The sequence below is a fragment of the Ipomoea triloba genome, chromosome 13, assembly GCF_003576645.1.
Source record: "Ipomoea triloba cultivar NCNSP0323 chromosome 13, ASM357664v1".
NCBI classification, from domain to species: domain Eukaryota; kingdom Viridiplantae; phylum Streptophyta; class Magnoliopsida; order Solanales; family Convolvulaceae; genus Ipomoea; species Ipomoea triloba.
In genome coordinates, this window is record NC_044928.1 from 10,083,914 (window position 1) to 10,109,683 (window position 25,770).

Below are 25,770 nucleotides of genomic sequence, written 5' to 3' on the forward strand. Positions count from 1 at the left end.
ACATGAAAAAAAGATTTAAAAAAATTAAAAATAGATAAATGAATAAGGTAGTAAACTAGCCAGTATTTTAAACAAGAGAAAATGCCCAATATGTGTTAAGCAGTGCAGTAAAATGGGCATTTACTCTTTTAAACAATATGTGTTAAACAAGACTAAAACTGACTAAAGCAATGCAGTAAAATGGACTAAAACTTACTAAAGCAATGCAGTAAAATGGGCTAAAATTGACATTGTGTAGTATTAAACAATATGTGTTAAACAAGACTAAAAATGGGCTAAAAGTAACTAAAGCAGTGCAGTAAAATGGACTAAAACTGACTAAAGCAGTGCAGTAAACTGCAGTATTAAACAATATGTGTTAAACAAGACTAAAACTGACATTGTGTAGTATTAAATAATATGTGTTAAGCAGTGCAGTAAAATGGGCAGTAATGCAGTCCAAAACCAACAACTTTGATAAAGATAGTGGGACCCTTTTGTATGTAATACACACCAACACAATGGTCCCCTCTTTTTTTTTTTTATAAGTAAAACCAAAACATCATTAAAGTTGTTGTCATTCTGTGGGAGAATAAAATATGGTTTCATGGCAAGGAGGAGGATACTTTTACAGTCAAAAATTAAATGCTACTCCGTATTAGAAACTGCCAGAATTTTCATTTACAATACATTCTTCAAAATGTGCAAACAATGGTCCCCTCTTGATTTTCACATACAGGGAACAAAAGCACATAAAACAAACAAACATAGTGGTCCCCAATCCATTTGGGAGCACACACTACTCAACAAAAGCACCCACCAAAAACACATGGACATCCACTTATAAAGCAGCACAAAAGAACATATATAAAGCATGGAAGCTACAAATACACGAACATAGAAAGCATATCTAACCTATAAAGAAACTTATAAAGCAGCACAAAAGCACTAACCGTAATTTGGCAAATCGGAACCCAGACTTCTTCGTTGGCAAACCATATTGTCCTTGGTTGGGGAAACTCGTCAATGGCTGTGCATATTCGTGGTCGGCAATGGATAATCGTTGATGGCTTGAGAATTCCGTTGATGGCTATGGATACGGCGAACACATCGGAAATTAGGGCATAATTTGGGGAAGGAATCAATCGAATTGTGTTCGCTAATTTGGGATGAAATCGACTGGTCAACTGGTTTCAATGACAAAAGACTTGAATTGTCTATTATTCCCTTGTGTTTAATGCCTGGTTGACGCCAAATCAAACGGAGACCTGTTTGGCTTAAAATTCCATAGTCTGGGGACCACATTGGGTGCAATTAAAAGTCAATGCACTAAATTAAGAAAAGGCCATAGTCAAGGGACCATTTTGGGCATTTTCTCTATCAAGTGTGGATGAATTTGAGAAATTCAATATGTACTCTTGTAAGGTTTCCTCTTGGAAAGAAAATAATTGGGAGATTGGAATTCCCTATCCTATTTGGTATTATTATTATTTTTATGAGATATTGGAATTATCTCTTGGATGGTTATTTGAAAAGTTAATGACATTTTGAGCAATGATGGTATTATGAAATGTTTTGAGAAGTTGGTCATATACAAATGTTGAGGAAAACATTATTTGATGAATATTTAGAAGAGAGTGGATGAATAATTTTGGATTATGGTTAGGCAATGCATTGGTATCCTAGAGATTTTGTGGATATTAATATATACTTTATTGAGTGATTTCCTCAAATTACATTTTAATTGGTTAAAGAATATTGATATCTATGAGAATAAAATATTTTAAGGGGTTAATATGAAATTATATGCTCCTATGTGCTCCAAGATGCTATGTGCAAAAATGTTTTACGGGGTGGAGTAAGTCTTACCAGCCGTCGTGCTGATATTGTTTTTCCCCTCTCTAGTTATTTTGCAGGTTTGGATTACATGGCTTTGAGCATGAGAGCGATTAAATGTAAAGATTTTATACCTTTAGAAATCAAATCAAATATTGTATTAGTAATCGGTAGTAAGTTAGTTAGCCTGTGCGTTTGAGTATGAGATACTTGAACGTGGCATAACGCCCCTTTTTCCATTTTATTGTTGAAAGCTTCCGCTATTGTAAAAGTTATTTGTAATAATAAAAAAAAATTTTACCCGTATTTTCTTAAGTGGAAAAAGTGGGGTGTTACAATTGGGCCTTTTCCTACTTCCTTTGGTTATAATTATATTCTTGTGGATGTTGATTATGTGTCAAAATGGATTGAAGCTGTAGCTACTAGGACAAATGACAGTAAAGTTGTTTTGAAGTTTTTGAAAGATATTTTTGCCAGGTTTGGGATGCCCAGAGCCATTATTAGCGATGAAGATACCCACTTCTGTAATAAACTTTTTGCAGGTCTACTGAAAAAATATGGCATTACTCATAGAGTGGCTATCCCGTACCATCCACAAACCTCTGGCCAAGTAGAGGTGAGTAACAGACAAATTAAAGGAATCTTGGAAAAGACGGCAAATTCTTCCCGGAAGGATTGGGCCGTCAAATTGAATGATGCACTGTGGGCTTACAAGACAGCCTACAAAACCCCGATTGGTATGAGCCCGTACATGTTAGTATTCGGCAAAGCTTGTCATTTGCCAGTGAAGTTAGAACATAGAGCCTATTGGTCTATTAAATTCCTGAATTTTGATTTGCAGAAAGCTGGTGAGATAAGAAAATTGAATTTGAATGAATTGGATGAAATAAGAAATGAGACTTATGAAAACTCAAAAATTTATAAAGAGAGAACCAAAGCCTATCATGATAAGTCTATTTTGAGGAAGAATTTTGCACCTGGAATGAAAGTTTTGTTATTTAACTCTCGTTTAAGATTGTTTCCAGGTAAGTTAAAATCTAGATGAACAAGGCCTTTTGTGGTAGTTGAAGTGTTTTCTCATGGTGCCTGCGAGATTAAAAATTCAAAAACAGGTGAACAATTTAAGGTAAATGGGCAAAGACTTAAGCAATACTTTGAGGGTGAACCATCAACCCATATTGTTGAATAGGTAGAGTTACACGATTTTGAATGCCCATGTTGTCTAGCTACAGACAATAACTGAAGCGCTATTGGGAGGCAACCCAATTCTCTTTCCCTTTTTCTTTATTTTCTTCTTGCTTATGTGGTGTTGTTTTCTCATAATTTGTGTTCTCAACATTGAGGACAATGCTTGAAATAAGTGTGGGGAAGAGATTTCTATTTTAATTCATTCTTACCAAAAAAAAAAAAAAAAAAAAAAAAAGCTTTGAACTTGAGCTCTTACCCAATAAGCCTTTTGAATAGCCTATGATGAAAATAATGCAAAGTTCTGGCAGCTCTTAGTGTGTATATTGCATGTGACTAGTTGTTATTGTTATTTATTGTTTTTTTTTAAAGAAAAAAAAAAAAAAAAAAAGAAACAACAACATAATTAGAATTTAAATTCTCAAAAATCCTTATATGTTCTATGCAATTTCTTTGATAGTTTATATCTTGGTTTCACTTTATATACCTTTTTTCAAAGTCTTAAACAATTCTTGAGTGCTATAAATTGTGGTGTAGTTTGTTGGTTCACGGATCATTCTTGTGGCATAAGTGAGGTGTAAAATATAAAAAAAAACTAAAATATTTGAAAAAAAATATTCAAAAAATAAATGAGAGTGTTTATTCATATATTTGGGTTCTACTCTACTGAATCAATCACCTACACATGTACCATAAATAAATAAATAAGTGTTGTGGTCTGGTTCATGAGTACACACAAATTAAAATTGAAAACCCAAATATGCCTAGCGTAAAATGGCGAGGTTTTTTGGGGAAATTCTTTTTGGAAAAAGTCATAAATAGAAAAATAATGAGTGAAATTTGGAAGAAACGAATATTTGCATTTTAAATTTTAATAAATGCATTGATCCTTATACCTTCATGTTTTGCACCTACACTATGATAGAATATTTCTGAATTTGATTTAGGGTGTATTTGGTGATATTTTCATATTTATTTTATTGAGTTTTTGCATAGTTCATATAAGGGGAATCAATACACGAGCACAAGTTTTATTTAGTGAATAAACATGTTAATGTTTTTTATTTTCTGGTCAAATGTTTCATACACTCTATGAGTTGACACTAACTTACATTGATGAGACAATACATTTGGATGACTACGTGGGTAAAGCTCGATCTAATATTTGATTTGATTTGATTTTCTTTTAATAATGCATTTGCTTTTGGACAAGCAAATAAATAAATGTGCGGAATTTTGATAAACATTATTTGTATTATGAGTTTCGTTAAACTTTTTATGATTAATAAGTAGTGATAAGCACTATTTTTATATTTAATTTAGATTAGTTTTTATAATAAATTAGTTTTATTTATTTTTCATTATGTTTATGTTGGACTTTATTTTATATTATGTACTAATATAATAATTATTTAAATAATTAAGCTTAAAGATTATTTTGAGCCATTAGGAATATACAGAGTACTTTTGTTAATAAGAGTTGGGCAAATTCTTTTCTTTATTTTAGTTTGTTTAATTTGGCCCAATTTTTATTATATGTTCTGAGGCCCAATACCGTTTAAAGGGCAAATTATTGAGATGTGTGGACCATAATAAAATGTACATTTTTAATGTACTAAATGCACATTATTTTTGTTCTGAATGTACATTATTTTTGTACTGAGTGTACATTATACAAAAGAGGGATGAAAACAAACAAAAGGCAATGGAGGACGCACGGAACGTTGTGCTTCATGGTTGGATGAAAACAAACAAAAGGCAATGGAGTAAAAAGAGGGAAAAAATTAACAAAAGGCTAATTACAGAATTAATAGTAGAAAAGTTAAATCGTCGGAAAATATGAAGAACCGCCGGAAAATATAAAGATTCGCTGGAGAAAAAGAAATAGGGGTGGAATGACTGAAATACCTTCATTATTTTAGGGTTTACTAATTTCTGACGAGATTTGGCTGGTAATTTGGCCAGAGTGATCGAAATTGATAAAAATTGAATAGTTAAGATACGAAATTAACAGTTTTGAAAGTCGTGGACTGAAATTAACAGGACCCCTATAGTCAGTGGGCTAAAATGGCAATTTTCTCCTTTTCATTATTATATTACTTTGTGGGAGATGAGGTCAATTTTTGCTTTCATTTATTGTTAATTAAAATTCACTGCCAATTGCTTTTTCTAGGAGTGTGAAGAAATTGCCACTAAATTATTGCTTTAGTTTATGTTCAATTTGTCAATCAAATTAAATTGTATCTTACGATTTTGCATTGCGATTAATCGTAGGTGATTTATGTTCCTACAGCTTTGGTTTACTTGTTAATTACTCAATTGTTGCTATCTCGTTCTTTCTAAGTCTTTAATTATTTTATTTCTCCTGACTTTACTAGTTTCGGTTTTATTTTATTGCATTCAATTTAATTAATTTTAAGTCTGTAAATTGCAAAGTATCAACTCCCTGTGGGTTCCACCCTTGCTTTGCACGCTAAACTACAATTGACTCGTGCACTTACGATGACATTATTAAAATTGTCCATCAACGGACAAATTTTACTCTGGACCGTGGTCCCTTAGCGACATGAACCAAGTAGAAAAATAACTTTATTTGATGTTTTTCCCATTAACAATGATAGACAGTAAATTCCGTTATGGTTCATATAGCAACTTCTCTCATTATTTAGTTTATCTTTATACACACTATAATTTCATCATTACAACGAATATGTGAGATTTGTTATTTAGTTTCATTTTATACACAATATAGTTTCATTATAGCATCACTAAAATATCATTATTATACGCAATGTAGTTTCTGGGCAAAGACTCCCCAGAAACCAAACTGTGAGATGAAACAGATGATGAAGGGGTGATTTGATTATGGCTTAGCTGGGAGTCTTCATCAGCAGATGATACATAATTCACCAATGGAAGCATAGATAGAAAAATGGATATCTGAGTTTTCCAATCCATCTTCAGAACTCTTAAGAGACATTTTTCTCTATATATAATGTCACACTCAGCGATTTGCTAAATGCAAGTATGCAATATTGTCAAAGTGGATGATCAATTCTTATATATGTGAACCATGCTAGTAAGACTCAAACATTGTGGGTCAATTAGTCTAAATCTAAATTAACCTCACTATAGTAAAGTGCAATATGCTATTGAAAAATATAGAAAATAGTAAAAAGTTATCTGCATTTTTTAAGCTTATTGCTCTTCACTGTGGTAAATTAACTTAAGTTGTTCATAACTGACCAGCTTAAACCAAGAATACTAAATGCAACTCTGATCTATGCATTTTTTAAGCTTCTAGCTCCTCCGTGTCTCAAAACATGCTTGCTTATTTTTATACAAGGCCTTTTTTTAAGCTTCTAGCTAGCTCATCGGAGTCGTATAATTTGAAATCAACTCAAATTAAAAGATAAATAAAAAAAAATTTGCCCAAAACTCTCTCGATTCAACTTATCACACAGTTTTCTTATTAGAGTTTTACTTTTTTTGCAAGATATTATACAATAGCGAATAGTGATTGAGAGTTTCCTAATCACTCAAAGAAATATTTTTAATGCAATAAATTAGTGCCACGTTAGCATGAATTATATAACAACTTAGGCCACTAAAGTATTACCAACTTGTTGAAAACGCACTATATTAAAAAAAAAAATTAATGGTTGACGCCTTAGACGGAGTCCATTTTAATTAGCAGCAAGCTAAGTTGTTAATTTTGTCCTAATAACCTTGTGGCCTAGTAGCACGAAGTGATTCTTCCAAATGAAAAATTATGGGTTCAGTCTCTAGTGAAGATGGTATTGACTCTTATCGAAAAAAAAAAAATATAAGTTTTTATTTCATACTTTTTTTTTTCTTCCTCTAATAAAATTAAAATACATGACAAAATTTTACTCTCTGGTAATCCACTTATCATTTTCCAATTCCGAAGAATGTGTCTGCTATATTAATAATTAATAGAAAGTCTTCAGTCTTCTTGCTGTCTTACCTTCCGTCCATCACGACTAGCCCCACTTCAAATAATTAGCATAAAATGAATATAGTTCTCTAAACACCATATTCTAGTCTTCCACTATGAGATTTATCTTTTTCTCTTGATAAGAAATTAAATACTAAAATATATAAAAGCAATTGATAAGGAAGACTTTTTCCTCAAATTATGAATTTTTTATATACTAATTACTTAAACACCCACCCTTATATAGATATCACACGCGCGTTGCGCGATTAAACCAATTCTCAATGCGTATTTTTAAATTAGTGTTCCTTAATTGGTTAAAGTAGTCATATAATAATGAAAGAAAAAAAATGCTAAATTAATAAAAATCAAAGAAATCATCTCGATGCTTATATATTTTAATAAAACATAACGAAATTGTAAATAGCTAAATTGCAACTAAAGTAAGTAGAAACAAATAAACCACTTACATGGGAGCAAATGACGTGTCATCATTGTTACTTGTTTGGACACCGGTCCGACCATTTAAAATCTATGTGTAATTGTATTTGTGATCAAGTACTTTATAGTTCGTCTGGACAGGTTTGACAATGACATTTGAGATGATGTACCATTTGTTGGTTTGTAAAGTGATATCATACATTCCAATGTCATTATCAAAGACTATTGATTGAACTCGAGTTCCTTGCATTTAGATATAGCATTTACAATGATGTTGGTGGTGAATGAGAGCATCTTCATAATAATAATAATAATAACACTAATAATGATAAAAATATAATAATAATAATAATAATAATAATAATAATAAAGAGAGAAATTTTTTACCATTTACTTACTGTTTTATCCTCAAGTACGATGAGCATATACTTTTTCTCAAGCGTTCTAATAGCGTTTTTTGGTTCGTTTTTCTTAATGACATGAACTGTACAACTCCAGCCCACAGTTTGTGTGTCAATATCAATTAACTTTACTGCATTTGTCATGACTAATATATATCCTTGTGCCATGGAAATATATATGTTCATAAAGGATGTTATAAAATAATATAATGGGAACCACAACACAAATTCAAAAACCATAGATTAGGGAGTTAGGAGTATCTAAAATGTGTAGATTATAGAGGAATATAATGAGAACCACAACATTACATACAAGGATACAAGTATAGATGAACATATTATACAATAGATATATTTACATAACGATATTGAATTTATACTAATTAATGAGTATATATACCATCATTGATTTTTTTTTAAAAAAAACTGTAATCATTATGAGTACAAATACAAATAATAGAATTAGCATGATAATATTTTGACAATAATACCTATAGAATGTCAAGTAGATGGTGTGTTGCAGAATATGTTAGGTTTAGTTTTGGGTGAATACCAATGAGAAGGGGAGGGGTTTATATACTGTTGTTTTGGGTAGAATAATGATTTAGTTAGGAATCTATAAAAAATTGTATTATAGAATCCTATTAAAATTTCAATATTCTAATTTTAAGTTAGGAATCTATACAGAATTGTATTATAGAATATTGTCAATTTGTTTGAAAACTGCAATAAAAAAACAAATTGCCTAAAGAATTTAATGTTAAACTTCCGTTATATTTAACGGAAAGAATTTGGTAAAATTATAAAAGATTAGGATATATTAGGAATTTAATTGTTGGTTGCACAATAAGAAGAACACAAAGTACAATATGTTATAGCAGACTATTACACCAACATTTTTTTAGTTCCAGTTAGGGGTCTAACATTATTGGCTCTTATTATAAGTGTAGATAGCAAAACAACAACTTTTAACAGCACGTTTGGTTCACAGAATGAATTTTGAGGTAATAGGAATGCTATTCGATAAGGAATGGAATAGGTAAGAAATAGAATAGAAATTGTATTCTGTTGTTTGGTTCGCGGAAGGAATAGACTTTAGGAATTATATTACAGTGTTTGGTTGGTTTAAGGAATAGAAATGACATATGTTTTAAAAGACATAAATACCCTTATGTAGTAGTAGTAGTAGTAGTAGTAGTAGTAGTAATAATAATAATAATAATAATAATAATAATAATAATAATGTTATTATTAATATTAATATTATTATTATGTAATAATAAAATAAAACTTATAAAAATATTAAAAACAATAATAAGAAAAAATGAATAATAATAATAATAATAACAATAATACAAAACAAAATTATATATAAAATAATTAATTTTTAAAAAACACACAAATGAGAGTTTTTGATCCCACATTGGTAACTCAAGAAGGGAAACTCATTTGAGCTTCTCTATATAAGATAATCATTGCTTCTATTTTAAAATTAACAACATGATGATGATGCCTTAAAGAGCCAAAAGCTCCATCATTTAAGGAGCCTTAATTGCTCTTAGTTACAAATTTTTATATATAAATAAATAATATAGTGTGTGTGTGTGTGTGTGTGTATGTGTGTATATATATATTTGTTGTTGCGGCGTGGTGTCGCGCAGTCGCAATAATTATTATATAATTAAAATCAGGGTGATGCGATGAATTTAATTTGTAAAAATGAGCGTAAAAAATTTTAGCTTTAAAAAGGGTAAAAAAGAAATTATAATGAAATACCTATTCCTGACCTCTCAGGAATAGGTTAATACCAGGGGGTCCTGGTAATAGCTATTACCCTTGCAAGGGTAAGCATCATGGCATAGGTAAAAGGGAACGAGGAGGCAAGCCCCCCCATCTTCTACATATCTTGCTCATCCGACATGGCATGAATCACCGAACCTGCACTCAGGAATAGTAATGCTTTGAAAAACGCGTGATTCATTAAGTGAAAGACGCTAACCAAATAGTTAGAGATACCGCAAGCAAAGATCATATAGCCTAATTGACTGCAAGTTGAATAAGCTATGACCCTCTTTAGATCGTTCTGTAATATTCCAGTGGTTGCCGCAAGGAATGACATCATAGCTCCTACAAAAGTAATAACAAACAAAGCCGTAGGTGGGTATTCAAATAAAGGGGAGCACCATGGGCCCTGGTAATAGCTATTACCCTTGCAAGGGTAATAGCTCATTCCCAGGAACATTAGAATACAAATGCGAACCAAACAACGGAATAGGTTATTACTGTGAATGCTATGTCATTCCCTACCTATTCCGTGAACCAAACAGCCCATTAGTGCTACAGAATCACCTACAACATCAAACATATCGATTTTGTAGTCAAAATATTAAATAAATTTATAAATTTATTAAAAAGGGTTTTAATATTGATTTTTAAGAAAAATCAGCATTATAACTCATTTTTAAATTAAAAATTTAACAAAATACATGACGTGGGTTGGTTGTATAACTGACGTCTATATATTTACATTATTTTTTATTTTTAAATTAATGTTACGACGTCAGGACGTTGTGATATTATTTTTTTTTAGAGAAATTAATAGTTATATGACGTCGGTTTTATAACTGACGTCTATATAACTTACTGTACATTGTATTACGAATGAAACAATTATGTTACTGTTTTACAATCCAGTTTAAAAATACTAATATTACCTCTTCGTCATGAAAAACACACTCTTGATTTGATCTCTTCACTGCCTCTGTTCTGCAGAACATCGTACGTACGCACAACTCTCAACTTCAGGGCAGTAGAGGTTTTGTTCCTCTTAATCTCTCGAACAACAATGTACAAGGGAGCCATGGCCTACGACTTGCAAATGAAATTCTGAAGTTTTTTGTATTCGATTTGAAAATGTGTAAATGAAAGTATAAAGGTCTAACATGTATTTATATTTGTAGAAATAGGTTGAAATCAATATGTTCAAATAGGTATTGTAATCGAGGAGTCACGCCGATTACAAATAGGTATTGCAACCTGTTACTTGGAATCCAAAAAGGTTTAATCATTAAGTTTGATATTAAATTAATTAAATGTAACAAATATCAGCCCTCAAAAGACCAAATGAATTTAATGCAAACAGCTAACCTAGTTAATTGACCAAACGACGTAGTTTTCTATGGGCGAGAAATTGAAAATTTTTTTATTTACCAAAAAGTTGTTGCTTATGTATATATATAGATATAAATTATCAAAAAAAGCTTTTTCACATATTTCTAAAGCTAGCTAAGAAATTCATAACAAATACTTCTATTTTTATTGGAAACATCAAATTATGTTCAAAGGCAAAAAATTTCACTTTTGACTCCTTGACTATTGCACATGTATCAAATTTAGTCCTTGACTATTAATATTTTTAAATTTGATACAAGTACAATAGTCAAGGGACCAAAAATATAATGAAATTTTTTTCTTTCCATTATGATAGAGCTCTCATAGCACCCGTTGCTCAAGCACTACATAATTCAAATTCAAGATCTTACTTAAATTACTTTTAAACTTCAAATTTTACGCCAATTATAGCGCAATGCATGCTATGACTACATTGTAACATATGGTATTAAAGCTCACATACATGTACAGAATTCTTCAAAACTCATTGTAGAGATTAGACTATCTTTATCCCTGCAATACTTTCTTGCTTTCAAAGATGAACACTACTTTCACATTATCAAATTTGTTATTCTCTCACTATTTTTTTCCATCATTTTAATGCTCTCACTTTCAAAAACGATTTCTCTCAATAAATATAATAATAATAATAATAATAATAATAATAATAATAATAAAAGTAAAATAAAAAATAAAAAAGTTGCCAAATGGCAGCTTTTGACAGCAAAAGTTGCTGTTTAGCAAGTCTGCTAAATAGGTGACATTAAAAAAAAAATTACTTTTTGGTTTTTCAGCTCATCTAGCAAGTTATAAACTTGCTGGGATGAGGACAACTTTATGCGCGATAATATGTACTTGTCTATATATCAAGGAAAATCATCAAATATGCTTATGAATTTTATACGAAAAAATAATTAGGCCTTTCAAGTTTAATGCAAATCTTTGAATTAGTGTAGTGAACTCGGGGAAATTAACCTCCAATTTCTCACCACCAAATTCCAGTCTTGCACCATGTATGGGGTTTATCTTTTCCAAAGTGCTTTTGAGTTTTGACCACCAAATTCCAAGTCTTCCACTTTGTGGTTTAATTTATCTTAGCTTTTTTCCTTGACGTCAAGTCAACTTAAGCTAGTCATTTCCCTAAAAGAAAACAAAGTGATTATGGATTTGAATATTTATTGATGGATTTATAATTTGGTATTTATGGTCCAAGTTTTACAAAATATATAATTGGTATATATTCATGAACTCGTAACCTTTAGGTATGAAAATAATGCTCAATCCACTAGGTTACCCCTTTGTTTTTGTTTGTTTTTTGCTTTTTTTTTTTTTTTTCATTTGATTACTAGGTTTTAATTTATCAACCAATCAATTAATTACAATCATACATCGAGATTAATCATGCATGTTTGTGTCAAATAAGACCTCAAGGGCGGCAAAAGTTTAGAAGATATCCACACCATCTCATCCTCACCTTATAGGTTGATGATGAAGGTAATAAAGTTACAGGAAAGTAATTAGGAGTAAGTAAAAACACAAGTAGTAGTATTGCCGATAGTTCTGATCTGAGTACAAGATTTTGTGTATCTTCTGCCTGTCACAAGGGCCTAGTGTTTATACTGGCAAATGGTTAAAAGTATTACATTTTTTATTAAAAATATTATACTTCTTCATCAGTAATGTTAGCAAGTGTTTATTGCTTATAAAAGAAAATATTATACTTTCTAAGATAACAATGCAAACAAACATGCCGTTTGTGATGACTTCTAGAACAATGTGGACTACGAAACTACTATGGAATTGGCAGTGGTGAATTTCCAAGTCTACTAAGCTAAGCTAGCATCATTTTGTCAAAAGTACTTTATTATAAAATTGTGAATTGGGGTGACTCACTACTCCATTAAATTCTTTTATTTAAATTGCGTGGAGTAATCAGTGAGAGAAACACATCGGATCGATCACTCTCTTAGCTTATTTATCTAAATCTGTGGTCTTATTATTGAATAGAATTGTAGAGATTGAGGAGATGAAGATGAGCCATCACAGAACCCTCACCTCACTCTTTTATAATTACTTCTCATCATCTGCTCTCCACCATCACCTTCTGTTTTGCCTAATATGTACTCTTACCCTTTCCACTTACTCCTCCTCCTTTGTATCATCATCAGCTACTCTTTACTCAAATGAGACTGATAGAATTGCTCTTTTAGAGTTTAAACACCGGATTTCTGATGATCCCAATGGAGTACTTCTTAACTCCTGGAATGACTCTGTGCACCATTGTGGTTGGCAAGGAGTGAGGTGTGGTCGTCGACACCCACGAGTTGTGGCATTGAGGCTTCCTAAGAAGGGGTTGGTGGGAACCATATCCCCTCATATTGGAAATCTTACTTTCCTCAGGCTTCTTGATCTTCATAGCAATATGTTTCAAGGTGAAATTCCAGGAGAGATTGGTGGTTTGTTTCGACTAAGATATCTCGACCTGGCTACGAATGCACTGACGGGAGAACTGGCTAAGCTTAATCTCAGCAGCTGCGTACAACTTATGGAACTCCAATTTTCTGAAAATGGCCTCCAGGGGAAGCTCCCGACAGTCCTAGCTAATTTGAAGAAGCTACAACAACTAACTCTGGGTAGTAACAGATTGACAGGTGGAATTCCTCCCACTTTTGGGAATTTGTCATCACTTCAACTGTTGGGCTTGGAGATGAATCATTTGAAGGGACGTATTCCGCATGAGATTACGCGGTGTTTGGGTTTAAATTTCCTTTCACTTAGTGACAACAATTTCACTGGTACACTATCTCCTTCTTTCTTCAATATGACTTCTATACAAGCTTTTTCACTATCTGAAAACTCACTTGAAGGGACCATTCCAAGATACATAGGAGACACCATGCCAAACTTGGAAATATTTTATTTTGGTGGCAACAAATTGCATGGAACTATCCCTATTTCATTTCCCAACGCCTCTAAGCTTAAAGAATTTGAGGTAGTAGACAACCATCTTGTAGGTAAAGTTCCAGATAATATTGGAAGGTTAAAAGATCTTCTACTTTTGAACCTTGGGTACAATCTTCTTGGTAGCAATGATCCCTTCAATGACTTGGCTTTTATAACATCTCTGTCCAATTGTAGTAATTTAAAGGAGTTTTCCATTTATGAAAATAAATTTGAAGGTAAATGGCCAAACACCATAGCTAACCTCTCATCCAAACTCCAGCTCCTACGTCTAGGAGATAATAAGATATTTGGTAACATATCCGGAGGAATAAAAAATCTAGTTAGCTTGATCTCTTTCGATATAGGAGGCAATCTACTATCAGGTATTATTCCTAGTGAGCTAGGTGAATTGCATAACGTACAAGTTTTGATTCTTGAAGAAAACCAATTATCTGGAAAAATGCCAATCACTCTTTTTAACCTTACTTATCTAGCTTCTCTTATTTTGTATAACAACAATTTTGATGGCAATATACCCTCAAATGTGGAAAATCTCAAGAATTTGAATGAATTGGACATGAACAATAACAAACTAGATGGCATCATTCCTCAACAAGTTTTTAATGTGCCATCTTTGTCTAAGTACCTTGACCTTTCCCGTAATTCATTCACTGGCCCGTTATCTCCCGCCGTGGGTAAATTGAAAACACTAAATGCCTTTGACGTCTCTGGAAACAAATTGTCGGGCGAAATTCCAAATACAATTGGAGAGTGTTTGAGCCTTGAGTATCTTGATATGCATGATAATCTCTTTGAAGGTAAAGTCCCACCTTCTTTGATTTCCTTAAAAAGCATTACATATTTGGATATCTCAAAGAACAAGTTGACTGGAGAGATACCAAGAGACCTCCAAAAGCTCCCACTCTTGCAATATTTGAACCTTTCTTTCAATGATCTAGAGGGGGAGGTACCAACCATTGGAGTGTTTGCAGTGGCAACCAATGTATCATTGCTTGGAAACAGAAAGCTATGCGGTGGTATACCTGAGCTAAAGCTGCCTCCATGTCTTGTGAAGAAAACAAAACACGGAAAGCATTTAAAGCTTATGATTGTTATCTTCACATGTATCTGCTCGGCTATGGTGTTTGCATCATTCATTGCTTTTCTAACATTGTGTTGGAGGAAACAAAAGAGGGTGGAGTCAGCTAAGCCATCCAAAGTTGAAAAGCTTTCCAAAATCTCTTATAGAGACCTGCATCAAGCTACTGATGGTTTCTCTGAGACAAATTTGATTGGTTCGGGAAGTTTTGGCTCTGTTTACAAAGGAATATTTGAGCAAAGTGGAGGAGAACATACAATTGCGGTGAAGGTACTTGACCTTTTAAAAAATGGAGCTACAAAGAGCTTTCTTGCAGAATGTAAAGTGTTAAGGAACATACGCCACCGAAATCTTGTTCCAATTTTGACTTGCTGCTCGAGCTGTGATTTTGCAGGTAATGAATTCAAAGCTTTGGTTTATGAGTTCATGGAAAATGGGAATTTGGATATGTGGTTGCATACACATTCATCTAATGCAAGGACAACCGTTCTAAGTGTTCTTCAAAGGTTAAACATTGCAATTGATGTAGCTTGTGCGTTGCATTATCTTCATGATGATTGTGAATCGGAGGTTATTCATTGTGATCTAAAGCCAAGTAACATTCTGCTTGACAATGACTTAACTGCTCATGTTGGAGACTTTGGTATATCAAGACTTTATTCACGTACAATTGAAGATCCAATTGGTGAACAAACTAGTACCACTGGATTAAAGGGGTCAATTGGTTATGTTCCACCAGGTATGAATAAGTCATATTCATATATCATATCTTATGTTGATGAAGAAGTTCTTTCCCAAAAATTAAAATGCTCTATTAATTTTTATTTTTTTTACTTGTTTTGTTTGTTTTCACAAATAATTTGGATTTAGAGTACGGAATAGGAGCAAACGCATCAACTTTTGGAGATGTGTATAGTTTTGGAATCCTTTTGTTAGAAATGTTCACAGCTAAGAGACCCACGGATGACTTATTCAATGGTGAGTGTAGCAGTCTTTGTGAGTATGTGGAGATGGCGTTGCCAGATGAAGTGATAGAGATTGTAGACCCATTGCTTTCAGCATGCCTAGAAAGCAGTCGTGGAATAACACCGGAGGTAGAGTTGGAGGATGATGGCAATTTGGTGGAAATTGAAGAGAGCAAGGTGCAAAACTTCTTCCTCTTCATCTTCAAAATTGGACTCACTTGTGCTTCAAGATCACCAATGGATCGCATGCATATGAATGATGTGAGCAGGGAATTACACAAGATTAAGAAGGCTTTCTTTGCATAAAATTAAGCAAACATGTTTTGTGACATACAATATTTCCATGGGTAGAAATTAAGAAAAGCTTGCTTTCCAATTTGCCAAATACATGCTGCTCTAAATTTCCTTAATTTTGATTTAAACTTTTCTTGGATTGGAATCTTCTTTTGTTGTACGATGGGGAACAAGCTCCAAGTATTATCTATATGTTCTTATATTAATTAGAGTATAACCATTTCTATTAAATTGACGTAACATGATCCTAAAGTATGATATGCACAATTAGTTAACTAATTAATCTAGCATAAGTTCACAAGAAAATAAAACTGCACTAAAAAGATCTTGTGTGACGGACTCGATCAAACGAGTTGGTAAGAATTAAACTCTTGACTTTCAAATCGAACATTATCCAAGAACTCTCTTTAATTTCTTGCAATATTTGAATCTTTCTTTTAATGATCTAGAAGGTGAGGTGCCAACAAATGGAATTTTTGCTAAGGCAAACCATGTATCATTGGTTGCTTGGAAACAAAAAAGTTTGTGGTGGTATACCTAAGCTAAAGCTACCTCCATGTGCACTGAAGCAAAGAAAACAGAGAAAGCATCTAAAGCTTAAAGCTATGATTGTTATCTTTATGTGGCTCTGGTGTTTGCATCAATCATTGCTTTTCTAACATTGCACTGAATCGGAGGAAAGACAAAAGGAGGGAGCGTGCTAAATTATCCAAATTAAAGTTGAAAAGCTTTCCAAAATCCCTTATAGGGATTTGCATCGAGCAACTGAAGGATCTCTGCGATAAATTTGATTGGTTCTGTTTGCAGGTAATGAATTCAAAGCTCTAGTTTATGAATTTATGGAAAATAGAGATCTAGATATGTGGTTGCATACACATTCTGTTGATGCAAGAGCAAAGACAAATGTTCTCAGTGTTCTTTAAAGGTTAAATATTGCAATTGACATAGCTTCTACATTGTGTTATCTCTATGATGATTGTAAATCAATGGTTATTCATTGTTATCTAAACCGAGTAACATCCTACTTCATAAAGACTTTGGGATATCAAGGCCCACACATTCTTCATCTCCATTTTTAAAATTGGTCTCATTTGTGCTTCTAGTAGATCACCAATGGATCACATGCACATGAATAAAGTGACCAGGGAATTACACAAGATTAAGAAGTCCTTCTTTACATATTAAATGTTGTGATTTGGTTGAAATTTTGTATATTAAGTAGAGCATAACTATTTCTATTAAATTGATGTAATACGATCCTAAGGTATGATATGCACAATTAGTCAACTAATTAACCTAACATAAGCTCATAAGAAAATAAAACTGCACTAAAAATCTTGCATGACGGACTCGATCAAGAGAGTTGGTAAGAATTAAACTCGTAACTTTCAAATATGAAAGTTATGTTTCACCACTTAGCCACCATAAATAAATACCAGAAAGCGAACACCATAATGCCAATAATATATATATATATATATATATATATATATATATATATATATATATATATATATATATATATATATATATATATATATATATATATATGTATATATAGAATTTAATTCAAATGCGGCCTGCACAGTAGGTGCGGTCGTGTGACCCAACATATACAGCTGGATTGAGGTGATCTGACGGTTGATGTTATATATTAGGATTTAGGAAATTTAATTCGCGTAACTTAAGTGGGGGCTTTATGGTAATTGTAAGTGGGGAAGGTAATGTTAAGGTACAGAATGCACTAACAAATGTATTAAAGCACACCATTCAACGTACTAAAATGCACCAGTTCTTATATAAAAACACACCACTTAACCACCACACACCAAATGCAACTACTCTCGTAAAGCTCACCAACATTTGTATTAAAATGCACCACTGCACAAATTAAAGCACACCATTTCCCACCATACCCAAATACACCTAGTCAATTCAAATGCACCAACAAACGTATTAAAACACACCATTCTACGTTGTAAAATGCACCAGTTCTCAGATTAACACACCATTCTACGTTGTAAAATGCACCAGTTCTCAGATTAAAACACACTTCTACGTTGTAAAATGCACCAGTTCTCAGATTAAAACACACCAAATGTAACTACTCTCGTAAAATTCACCACCATGTGTATTAAAAAACACTATTCTACGTTATAAAATGCACCAATTCTTAGATTAAAACACACCACTTAACCACCACACACCAAATGCAACTACTCTCGTAAAATTCACCACCATGTGTATTAAAACACACAATTCTACGTATAAAATGCACCACTGGACAAATTAAAACACACCATTATACGTTACAAAATGCACCAATTCTCATATTAAAACACACCACTTGACCACCACACACCAAATACACATACTATTGCGAATTACACCAATATTATCTCAAATATGAACCAGATTAATGTTAATAACACACAGACTATTGCGAATTACTCCATTCTCGTTCCTCTGTTGGAGTCGACCTGTGCGTTTTGTTCGGAACGGAGCGCTCGTTGCTGGTGATGGAGTCCTTCTACGCTCGTCTGGTGTTCGTTGTTCAGTGCTCGTCGACTTCAAGTCTCCGTCGTCGTCTGATCTAGTTTTGAAATTGTAGTGAATTGCCAACATTATCCTTCCCGTTCGCGTAACTAAAGACCAAGCGCCTATATTGTTTGGATTAATATGAAGTCTTAAATCATGGAATCTAATGGTGCATATCAGGCCACACAGCCGCACGGGGGATGCGGCCTATATATATATATATATATATGGGCGCGCTCTAATGAGAACGGGTGCCAGGAGAGAAATAAGAACGACCCACAGCCGTGGAGAGAAATAAGAACGACCCACAGCCGTACTGGGGAGGCTGTTCGCATCTGATGCGGCCCATATATATATATATATATATATAGGATTTGGATCCAGTGAGATCATCATATTTAGACGAGATCGTGAGATTACATCTCGACCATTCATTGTTTTTATTTAACGGTTCAGATTTTATTTTAATCATTTTTGATTTAATGTCCGGAATTGGGTTCAGGAGGGCATGGTGGTAATTTTAACCCTTCTTTGCATATTTACGTATTTTGTATCCCATTTTTTACTCCTTTTTTACCTTTTTGCGATTGCGTTTACCCGGATTTTAGGTGATTTCCTCCCACGTTTTGGCGCCGGTCTCCATCCCTCACTGTCGCGTATTCGCATTCCCTCTCGGTTGTCGACATAGGCACAAGCTAGCAGTTCCTTGGGGCCGAATTTTAGGTGATATCCTCCCACGATTTGGCGCCGGTGTCCATCCGTCGCCGTCGCGTATTCGCCTTCCCTATCGCTTGTCGACATTGGCACAAGATAGCATTTCCATGGCAGGCTCTTCTATTAGGAGGTCGAAGCGTCTGAGGAGGGTTGTTACTAATGGTGTTGAAGGTATTCCATGTTCAATTTTTTGTTGCTTATTTCTTTATCTGCTTTCTGTTTTTTTGGTTAGGGTTAGCATTGGTTCGGTGGTTTGGTGTTCCAGGGTACTCTGTTTTGGGGCTGTGGGTGGTGTTCCGATTGGCATATTCGGTCCGTGGGCTGGGTGTGTTTTTGGTTTAATAAAAACTCAAATTTTTATATTCAATTCTTAATATGTTTTATTATAAGTGGAAGGAAGTAGTCAAGTAGTTCAAATGTGTTTATATACTACATATATGTGTATTGACTCAATCCTTTATGCTTCTAACAATCTCAATCCTATCAGAGAATGAGTGAATTGCCCAGAATGGGAGTTGGGGTTTGGGCTGTTGGTTGTCATGTGCAGTTTGTGTTTGTATGTCTACGGAGGGGGTAAAATAGCCTCATGAACTTAATCAATTTTACAATGATTAAAAAAGAAAAAAAGAGGTTGCATCTTGCTGCATTTAAAATGTAGTTTATTAAGTGTAAATAGCATTTAAACTATAGGTTTCTAATTCAGATTTTTCTCTTAAAAGTTAAAACTATTGATTGTTGATATTATGTTTAATCCCTGATGGCACAGCAAGTAATACATTGTATTTTCTGGTCCTTTAGTCTGTGCACCAGTATGGTATAGCTATTTACGATTTGGAATTCGTAATAGTTTCAAAAAATAATCCCCTGGAAAAGTGTGATGTTAAACTTTTAAAGTTTCTACCGTTGTGAAATTCACATATAAATTTATTGTGAAACAAAGATTCTATTTAAGTGTGTATGGTATAAACTGCTGTAGTTTTTATGGGTATGTTTTTTGGGTATGTGCTCTTTAGGCAATTACTGTGTGCACCATTTAGTTTGCGTTATTGGTTTCGTAAATATTAATTTTATTTTAAATGTGTATTGGCATAAACTGCTATAGTAATTATTTCTATTATTATTGCATTTTGTGCTCGTTAGGCAATTAGTGTGTGCACCGGTCTGTGTGCGTTATTCATTTTGTTAATATTAATTTTATTTAAATGTGTATTCGCATAAAATCCTGTATTAATTGTTTGGGTCTGTTATTTTAGTTTGTGCTCGTTAGGCAATTACTGTGTGCACCGGTCTGTCTGCGACACTCATTTTGTTAATATTAATTTCACTTACAAATGTATTGGTACAAACCTATGTAGTATTCATTTTTATTACTGTTTGGGTTTGTTCTCTTTAGGCAATTAGTGTGTGCACCAGTATGGTGTTTCTTTATTATGTTTTTGGGTTTGTGCTCTTTTTAGGTAATTAGTGTGTGCACCTGAATGGTATTGCTAATTAGGATTGGGAATTCTTAATATTGGGAAAAATTAATGAGTTTGAAAACTGTGATCTTAAACTTTTGAAGTTCCTATCGTTGTGAAATTCACATATGTATTTATTCTGAAACAGAGATTCTATTTAAATGTGTATGGTATTAACTGTTGTAGTTATTATTTATATGTTTTTTGGCTATGTACTCTTTTTAGGCAATTAGTGTGTGCACTATTCTGTGTGCGTTATTCATTTTGTAAATATTAATTTTATTTCAATGTGTATTGGCATAAACTGCTTTAGTAATTATTCTTTTTAGTATTTGGGTTTGTGCTCGTTAGGCAATTCATGTATCCACCGGTCTGTGTGCGTTTTTCATTCTGTTAATAATAATTTTTAATTTGTGAATTGGTGTTATTTAATTTGATATGCATTGATTTACAGGGTACGTTGATCAAGGTAATCAAAATGGGTTGGTGGATAGTCCGTCATCTGACGACTTCGTATCTCCCCCGGTCGTGTTGCCCCCTAGTGCCCAACCAGACCCTCCGTTGTAGGGCAGTCGATGGCTGCGTGGGATTGTGGTATTCGCAGGGGTGATGCCCGGTGTTTGCGTGAACTTCATGTGTGTTTCTTGTCAGATCTATTATTGTTTCATAGCAACACACATCGTCTTTCCAACGCCACTTCTATAGACGAATTTGCTGCTAATGTTGGCTGACGAAACTCAGTAGTTTTATGCTTTTCTTAATTAACTTCTCATTTATTAGATATTGGTTTGTTATGCTCTTCACTTTGTACCGAACAGATTTTGTCTTTAATGTTTTCGAATAAATCAGGGATATGGGTACACTGTCTCATTTGTTGGATAGTTAATTCACGTTGTGATTCAAATCGATATGTCATATTCTCACTAACTGATGTAGCTTTTATGGTTACGTTTTTTGGGTATGTGCTCTTGAGGCAATTATTGTGTGCACCAGTCAGTGTGCGTTATTGGTTTTGTAAATATTAATTTATTTCAAATTTGTATTGGCATAAACTGCTATAGTAGTTATTTGTATTATTATTTCAGTTTGTACTCGTTAGGCAAATAGTATGTGCACCGGTCTGTGTGCGTTATTCATTTTGTTACTATTAATTTTATTTTGCATGTGTATTGGCATAAACTGCTGTATTAATTATAGGCCACGCTACTGACCTGCACTGCACACAATTATAGGCCATAACAGTGTTAGTGGTCCATCAGGGAAATGCACACACTGCCAATCAATTCTGCACACCCCAGTACTATTTTTACAGCGTCCATTCTGTATTTAAGAATAAAATAATTATTGAGTGTGAAAAACTCATTTATATCAGTGCAGTTTAAAAAAATAACACCAACGGTACGCACTTTCACTTCATACGTCGTCATTTCTATTCGATTTCCAAATTAAATTCCCATTTAATTTGTGGTCATATGTTGTAATCTCCATTGCAGTGAAATGCACACACCCTTCAGTCTCCATTGCTGTCACTTCATGCGTTATTCATTTTGTTACTATTAATTTTATTTGCATGTGTATTGACATAAACTGCTGTATTAATTATAGGCCACGCTACTGACCTGCACTGCACACAATTATAGGCCATAACGTGGTTAGTGGTCCATCAGGGAAATGCACATACTGCCAATCAATTCTGCACACACCAGTACTATTTTTACAGGGTCCATTCTGTATTTACGAATAAAATAATTACTAAGTGTGAGAAACTCATTTATATCAGTGCAGTATAAAAAAAAAATAACACCAACGGTACGCACTCTCAGTTCATACGTCATCATTTCTATTCGATTTTCAAATTAAATTCCCATTTAATTTGTGGTCATATGTTGTAATCTCCATTCTGGTGAAACGCACACACCCCTGGCAACGTTTGCACGCGCAATTAGTATGTGGCATGGCTCAAACTCAGCAATATGCACACACCCCGCGCTATAAATGCACACACATTCCATAGCAGAAACAAAAAACCAAAATTAAAATAGAAATTATTAAAAACATACCGGCAAAGCTATTAGCCATGGAAGTCTCTGTTAACCACTACGACTAATTTGTTCACTTTTCTCACGGTGTGTGTTCAAATCAGACAAAGCATCCCATAAAACTTCTACTTGGTTACCATGATTAGGATTTCTTAATATATGGGGATTATTATGGTCAATTATTTTCCTATTATAATACATTCTAATCAAATTACAACTCTATCATTTACTTTTAATTATGTCCTAAAATAATTCATATTTAAATATTAATCCTAACAATTTATTCCAATTTAATAAATGGCTCAGATGGAATCTCATGATCTCATCTTAGATGGTGATCTCATTGGATCCAGCCCATATATATATATATATATATATATAGAACTATATTCAGGTGAGAACTATTAGATTATAGAGGATTATTAGTACTCATCTTAGCCATTGATTTATAAAAATTAATGGTGTAGATTAATTGTAATTTTATATTATTTTAAGTTTAAAAAGGCTTGTTTAAAGCTGAATTAAGTTGGTGTGGGTATTTTCGTATTTTGAACCGTGTGATTAATTAGGAGATGTTTTAATTATGGTAGAACACGCAAGTGTCGGCTCCTAAGGCTTTTCAGTATCCTTTTTCAATTTTCCAACCGTCTCTCTTCCTTCTCTCATTGCAGCATAGTTTCTCTCTCTCCTTTTGATATTTTGGAAGCTTAAGGTTGGCGGTTGAAGGCCAGTCATCGGCGACGGGGAGTTCATTGTAGAAGGCAAGGTTCGCGGTTGAATAGCACGTGTTGGCGACGTCGTCGTTAATGGTGGAGCGAGGAGGGTCGCGACTGGGCAAACGGGCTGGAGGTTCAGCGTCAGCGTCAGAACCAAGTCAAATTTTTGCGTTTCTCTTGTTTTTTGTTCCTTTTTTTTTTGGTGTTTTGGATGCTTTTTTTTTTTTTTTTGAATCACTGGATGTTGCGACTGTTTTAGGGTTGTAGGGTGTCGTTGTTTCTCCCTTTATATATATATATATATATATATATATATATATATATATATATATATATATATATATTCATGTCGGTTTGTTTTTAAAAAAAAATTCAAAGTTTGTGCTTAATATGTATTCTTCATTAATTTGGTTTCTAGTGTTTTTTTGGTGTTCTGTAAATGCATGGTAGTTTGTGAGTTTCTGTGCTTAATATGTATTCTTCATCAATTTAGATATTTTTCACTTATCTTATTAATTATTGTTGAATGTTGTTGTTTTTGAGATTCATTTTTTGGTGTGCCAAGTGGTATGTAATTGTATGCCAATGTTGGAATATTGTGTGCCAATGCATATAATGACTAACACGTTTTAGTATGAGCTTTTTTTTTTGTTTATTTATTTGTTAAATTATATTTTGCCAAGTGGTATGTTCTTGTGTGCTATTGCGCGAATATTGTGTGCCTAAATTTATAATGTGGTGGTTTCGTGGTTCATTTGATGGTGTGCCAAGTGGGGTGTGTGCCACTATTGTGTTTCTTTTGTAACCAAGTTAGTGAATTTTGATATTAATTGTGTGCCAATGTTTAATTTAATATATTATGTGACACGGTTGGTTTTCATGTGTGTATGGTTTATTGGTGGCAGCAATAAGGGCTATGGTTGCACACATGGTGGCGTCTTTGTCCCCATCCCCTGGTGATGATGATGATTTTGTTGAAGGCCCTGTTCCTTAATATTGGTGTGTGTTCGATTACGTTTGACTTTACTATCTTTTTTCTTTAATGGTTTAGAGTTTTGACATTGTTATATTTATGCTTTGTTTATAAACTGTTGTTGCATGAGTATTTTAAACAAGTAGGTGACCTTTCAAGTCTGGTTTGTGCACGCAAAAAAGAAAATATCAAAGAACAAAGAAAGCGGAAAGTGATTAAAGAATGCACGCGAAAAAACATACAAAGAAGAAGCTGAAGAACAGCGGGAAGGGATAGCAAGTGACTTATGAAATGTAGTGCTATATCAAAAATACATGTTCTATTTAAATCTCAACTACAATTTGATTTATGAAATGACTTATATTCTTATTTGCATGTTGTGATTGAAAAAATAAATTTTGTGCACAAAAGTAATAACAAAATTATATGGGCCTTAATGTGTGTGCAAACGATAATCAAGGATTATGAACATCAGTGTGTACCTAATCCTGAATAGTATATCATGTGCATATTTCCTAAATGTTGTGTGCCTGTGACGTATGAGCTATGTGCCCAACGTGAATAATAATATAAGTAGTTTTGTGCCCGACCCTTCATATCGTGTGGTTATTTCCTATCGTGTGACATATGAGCTGTGTGGATAACCTGAATAATAATATAAGAAGTTGTGTGTCTGACCCTTTACTATCGAGTGCATGTTCACTGCCAAAGCTCGGAAAAAAAAACATGACTAACGCAAACAATAAACCAAGAGTGCACATAATAAATATAAGTGATGGCACGAAAACTAATATTATAACCAAAAAGCGAATCCACTACATATAAAGTAACAGAAACCAAAGTATAACCAAAAGTATACTAGTTGCATGAATAAACATGACAGTACAATGAAAAGATGAGCACACCAATAGTATCGCTATCCCATATCAAATCACCAAAAGAACATAAAAACAAATTGCAATGAATGACGTGGGTATATCAAGTGCCACACGAAGAAGTTGGTTGAAAGCATAGCGCACGCGTCACATTGCTCGTACGATGTGCATTAACATTAAAGTTCA

At 33.3% G+C, this 25,770-nt stretch overlaps 2 protein-coding genes and 1 long non-coding RNA gene across 3 annotated transcripts; all 3 read left to right on the top strand.

The window, feature by feature from the left end:
• The first annotated feature begins 1,906 nt into the window (after positions 1-1,906).
• On the top strand, positions 1,907-16,411 carry LOC116001169 (probable LRR receptor-like serine/threonine-protein kinase At3g47570). The gene is made up of 6 exons (XM_031241058.1): positions 1,907-1,934; positions 2,229-2,568; positions 2,657-2,663; positions 2,830-2,840; positions 12,979-15,752; positions 15,884-16,411. The coding sequence occupies exons 1-6, from the start codon at positions 1,907-1,909 to the stop codon at positions 16,282-16,284; spliced, it is 3,561 nt and encodes a 1,186-aa protein (XP_031096918.1). The 3' UTR covers positions 16,285-16,411.
• A 352-nt stretch (positions 16,412-16,763) lies between these two features.
• Positions 16,764-21,884, top strand: LOC116001170. Its single transcript, XM_031241060.1, has 4 exons — positions 16,764-16,903; positions 16,950-17,079; positions 19,419-19,695; positions 21,436-21,884. Exons 1-4 carry the CDS (start codon positions 16,764-16,766, stop codon positions 21,546-21,548), a joined length of 660 nt encoding a protein of 219 aa, XP_031096920.1. The 3' UTR covers positions 21,549-21,884.
• Positions 21,885-23,650: 1,766 nt separating this feature from the next.
• On the top strand, positions 23,651-25,084 carry LOC116003054. Its single transcript, XR_004094605.1, has 2 exons — positions 23,651-23,893; positions 24,642-25,084. It is a non-coding gene; the product is annotated as an uncharacterized LOC116003054 (long non-coding RNA).
• The last annotated feature ends 686 nt before the right edge of the window (positions 25,085-25,770 follow it).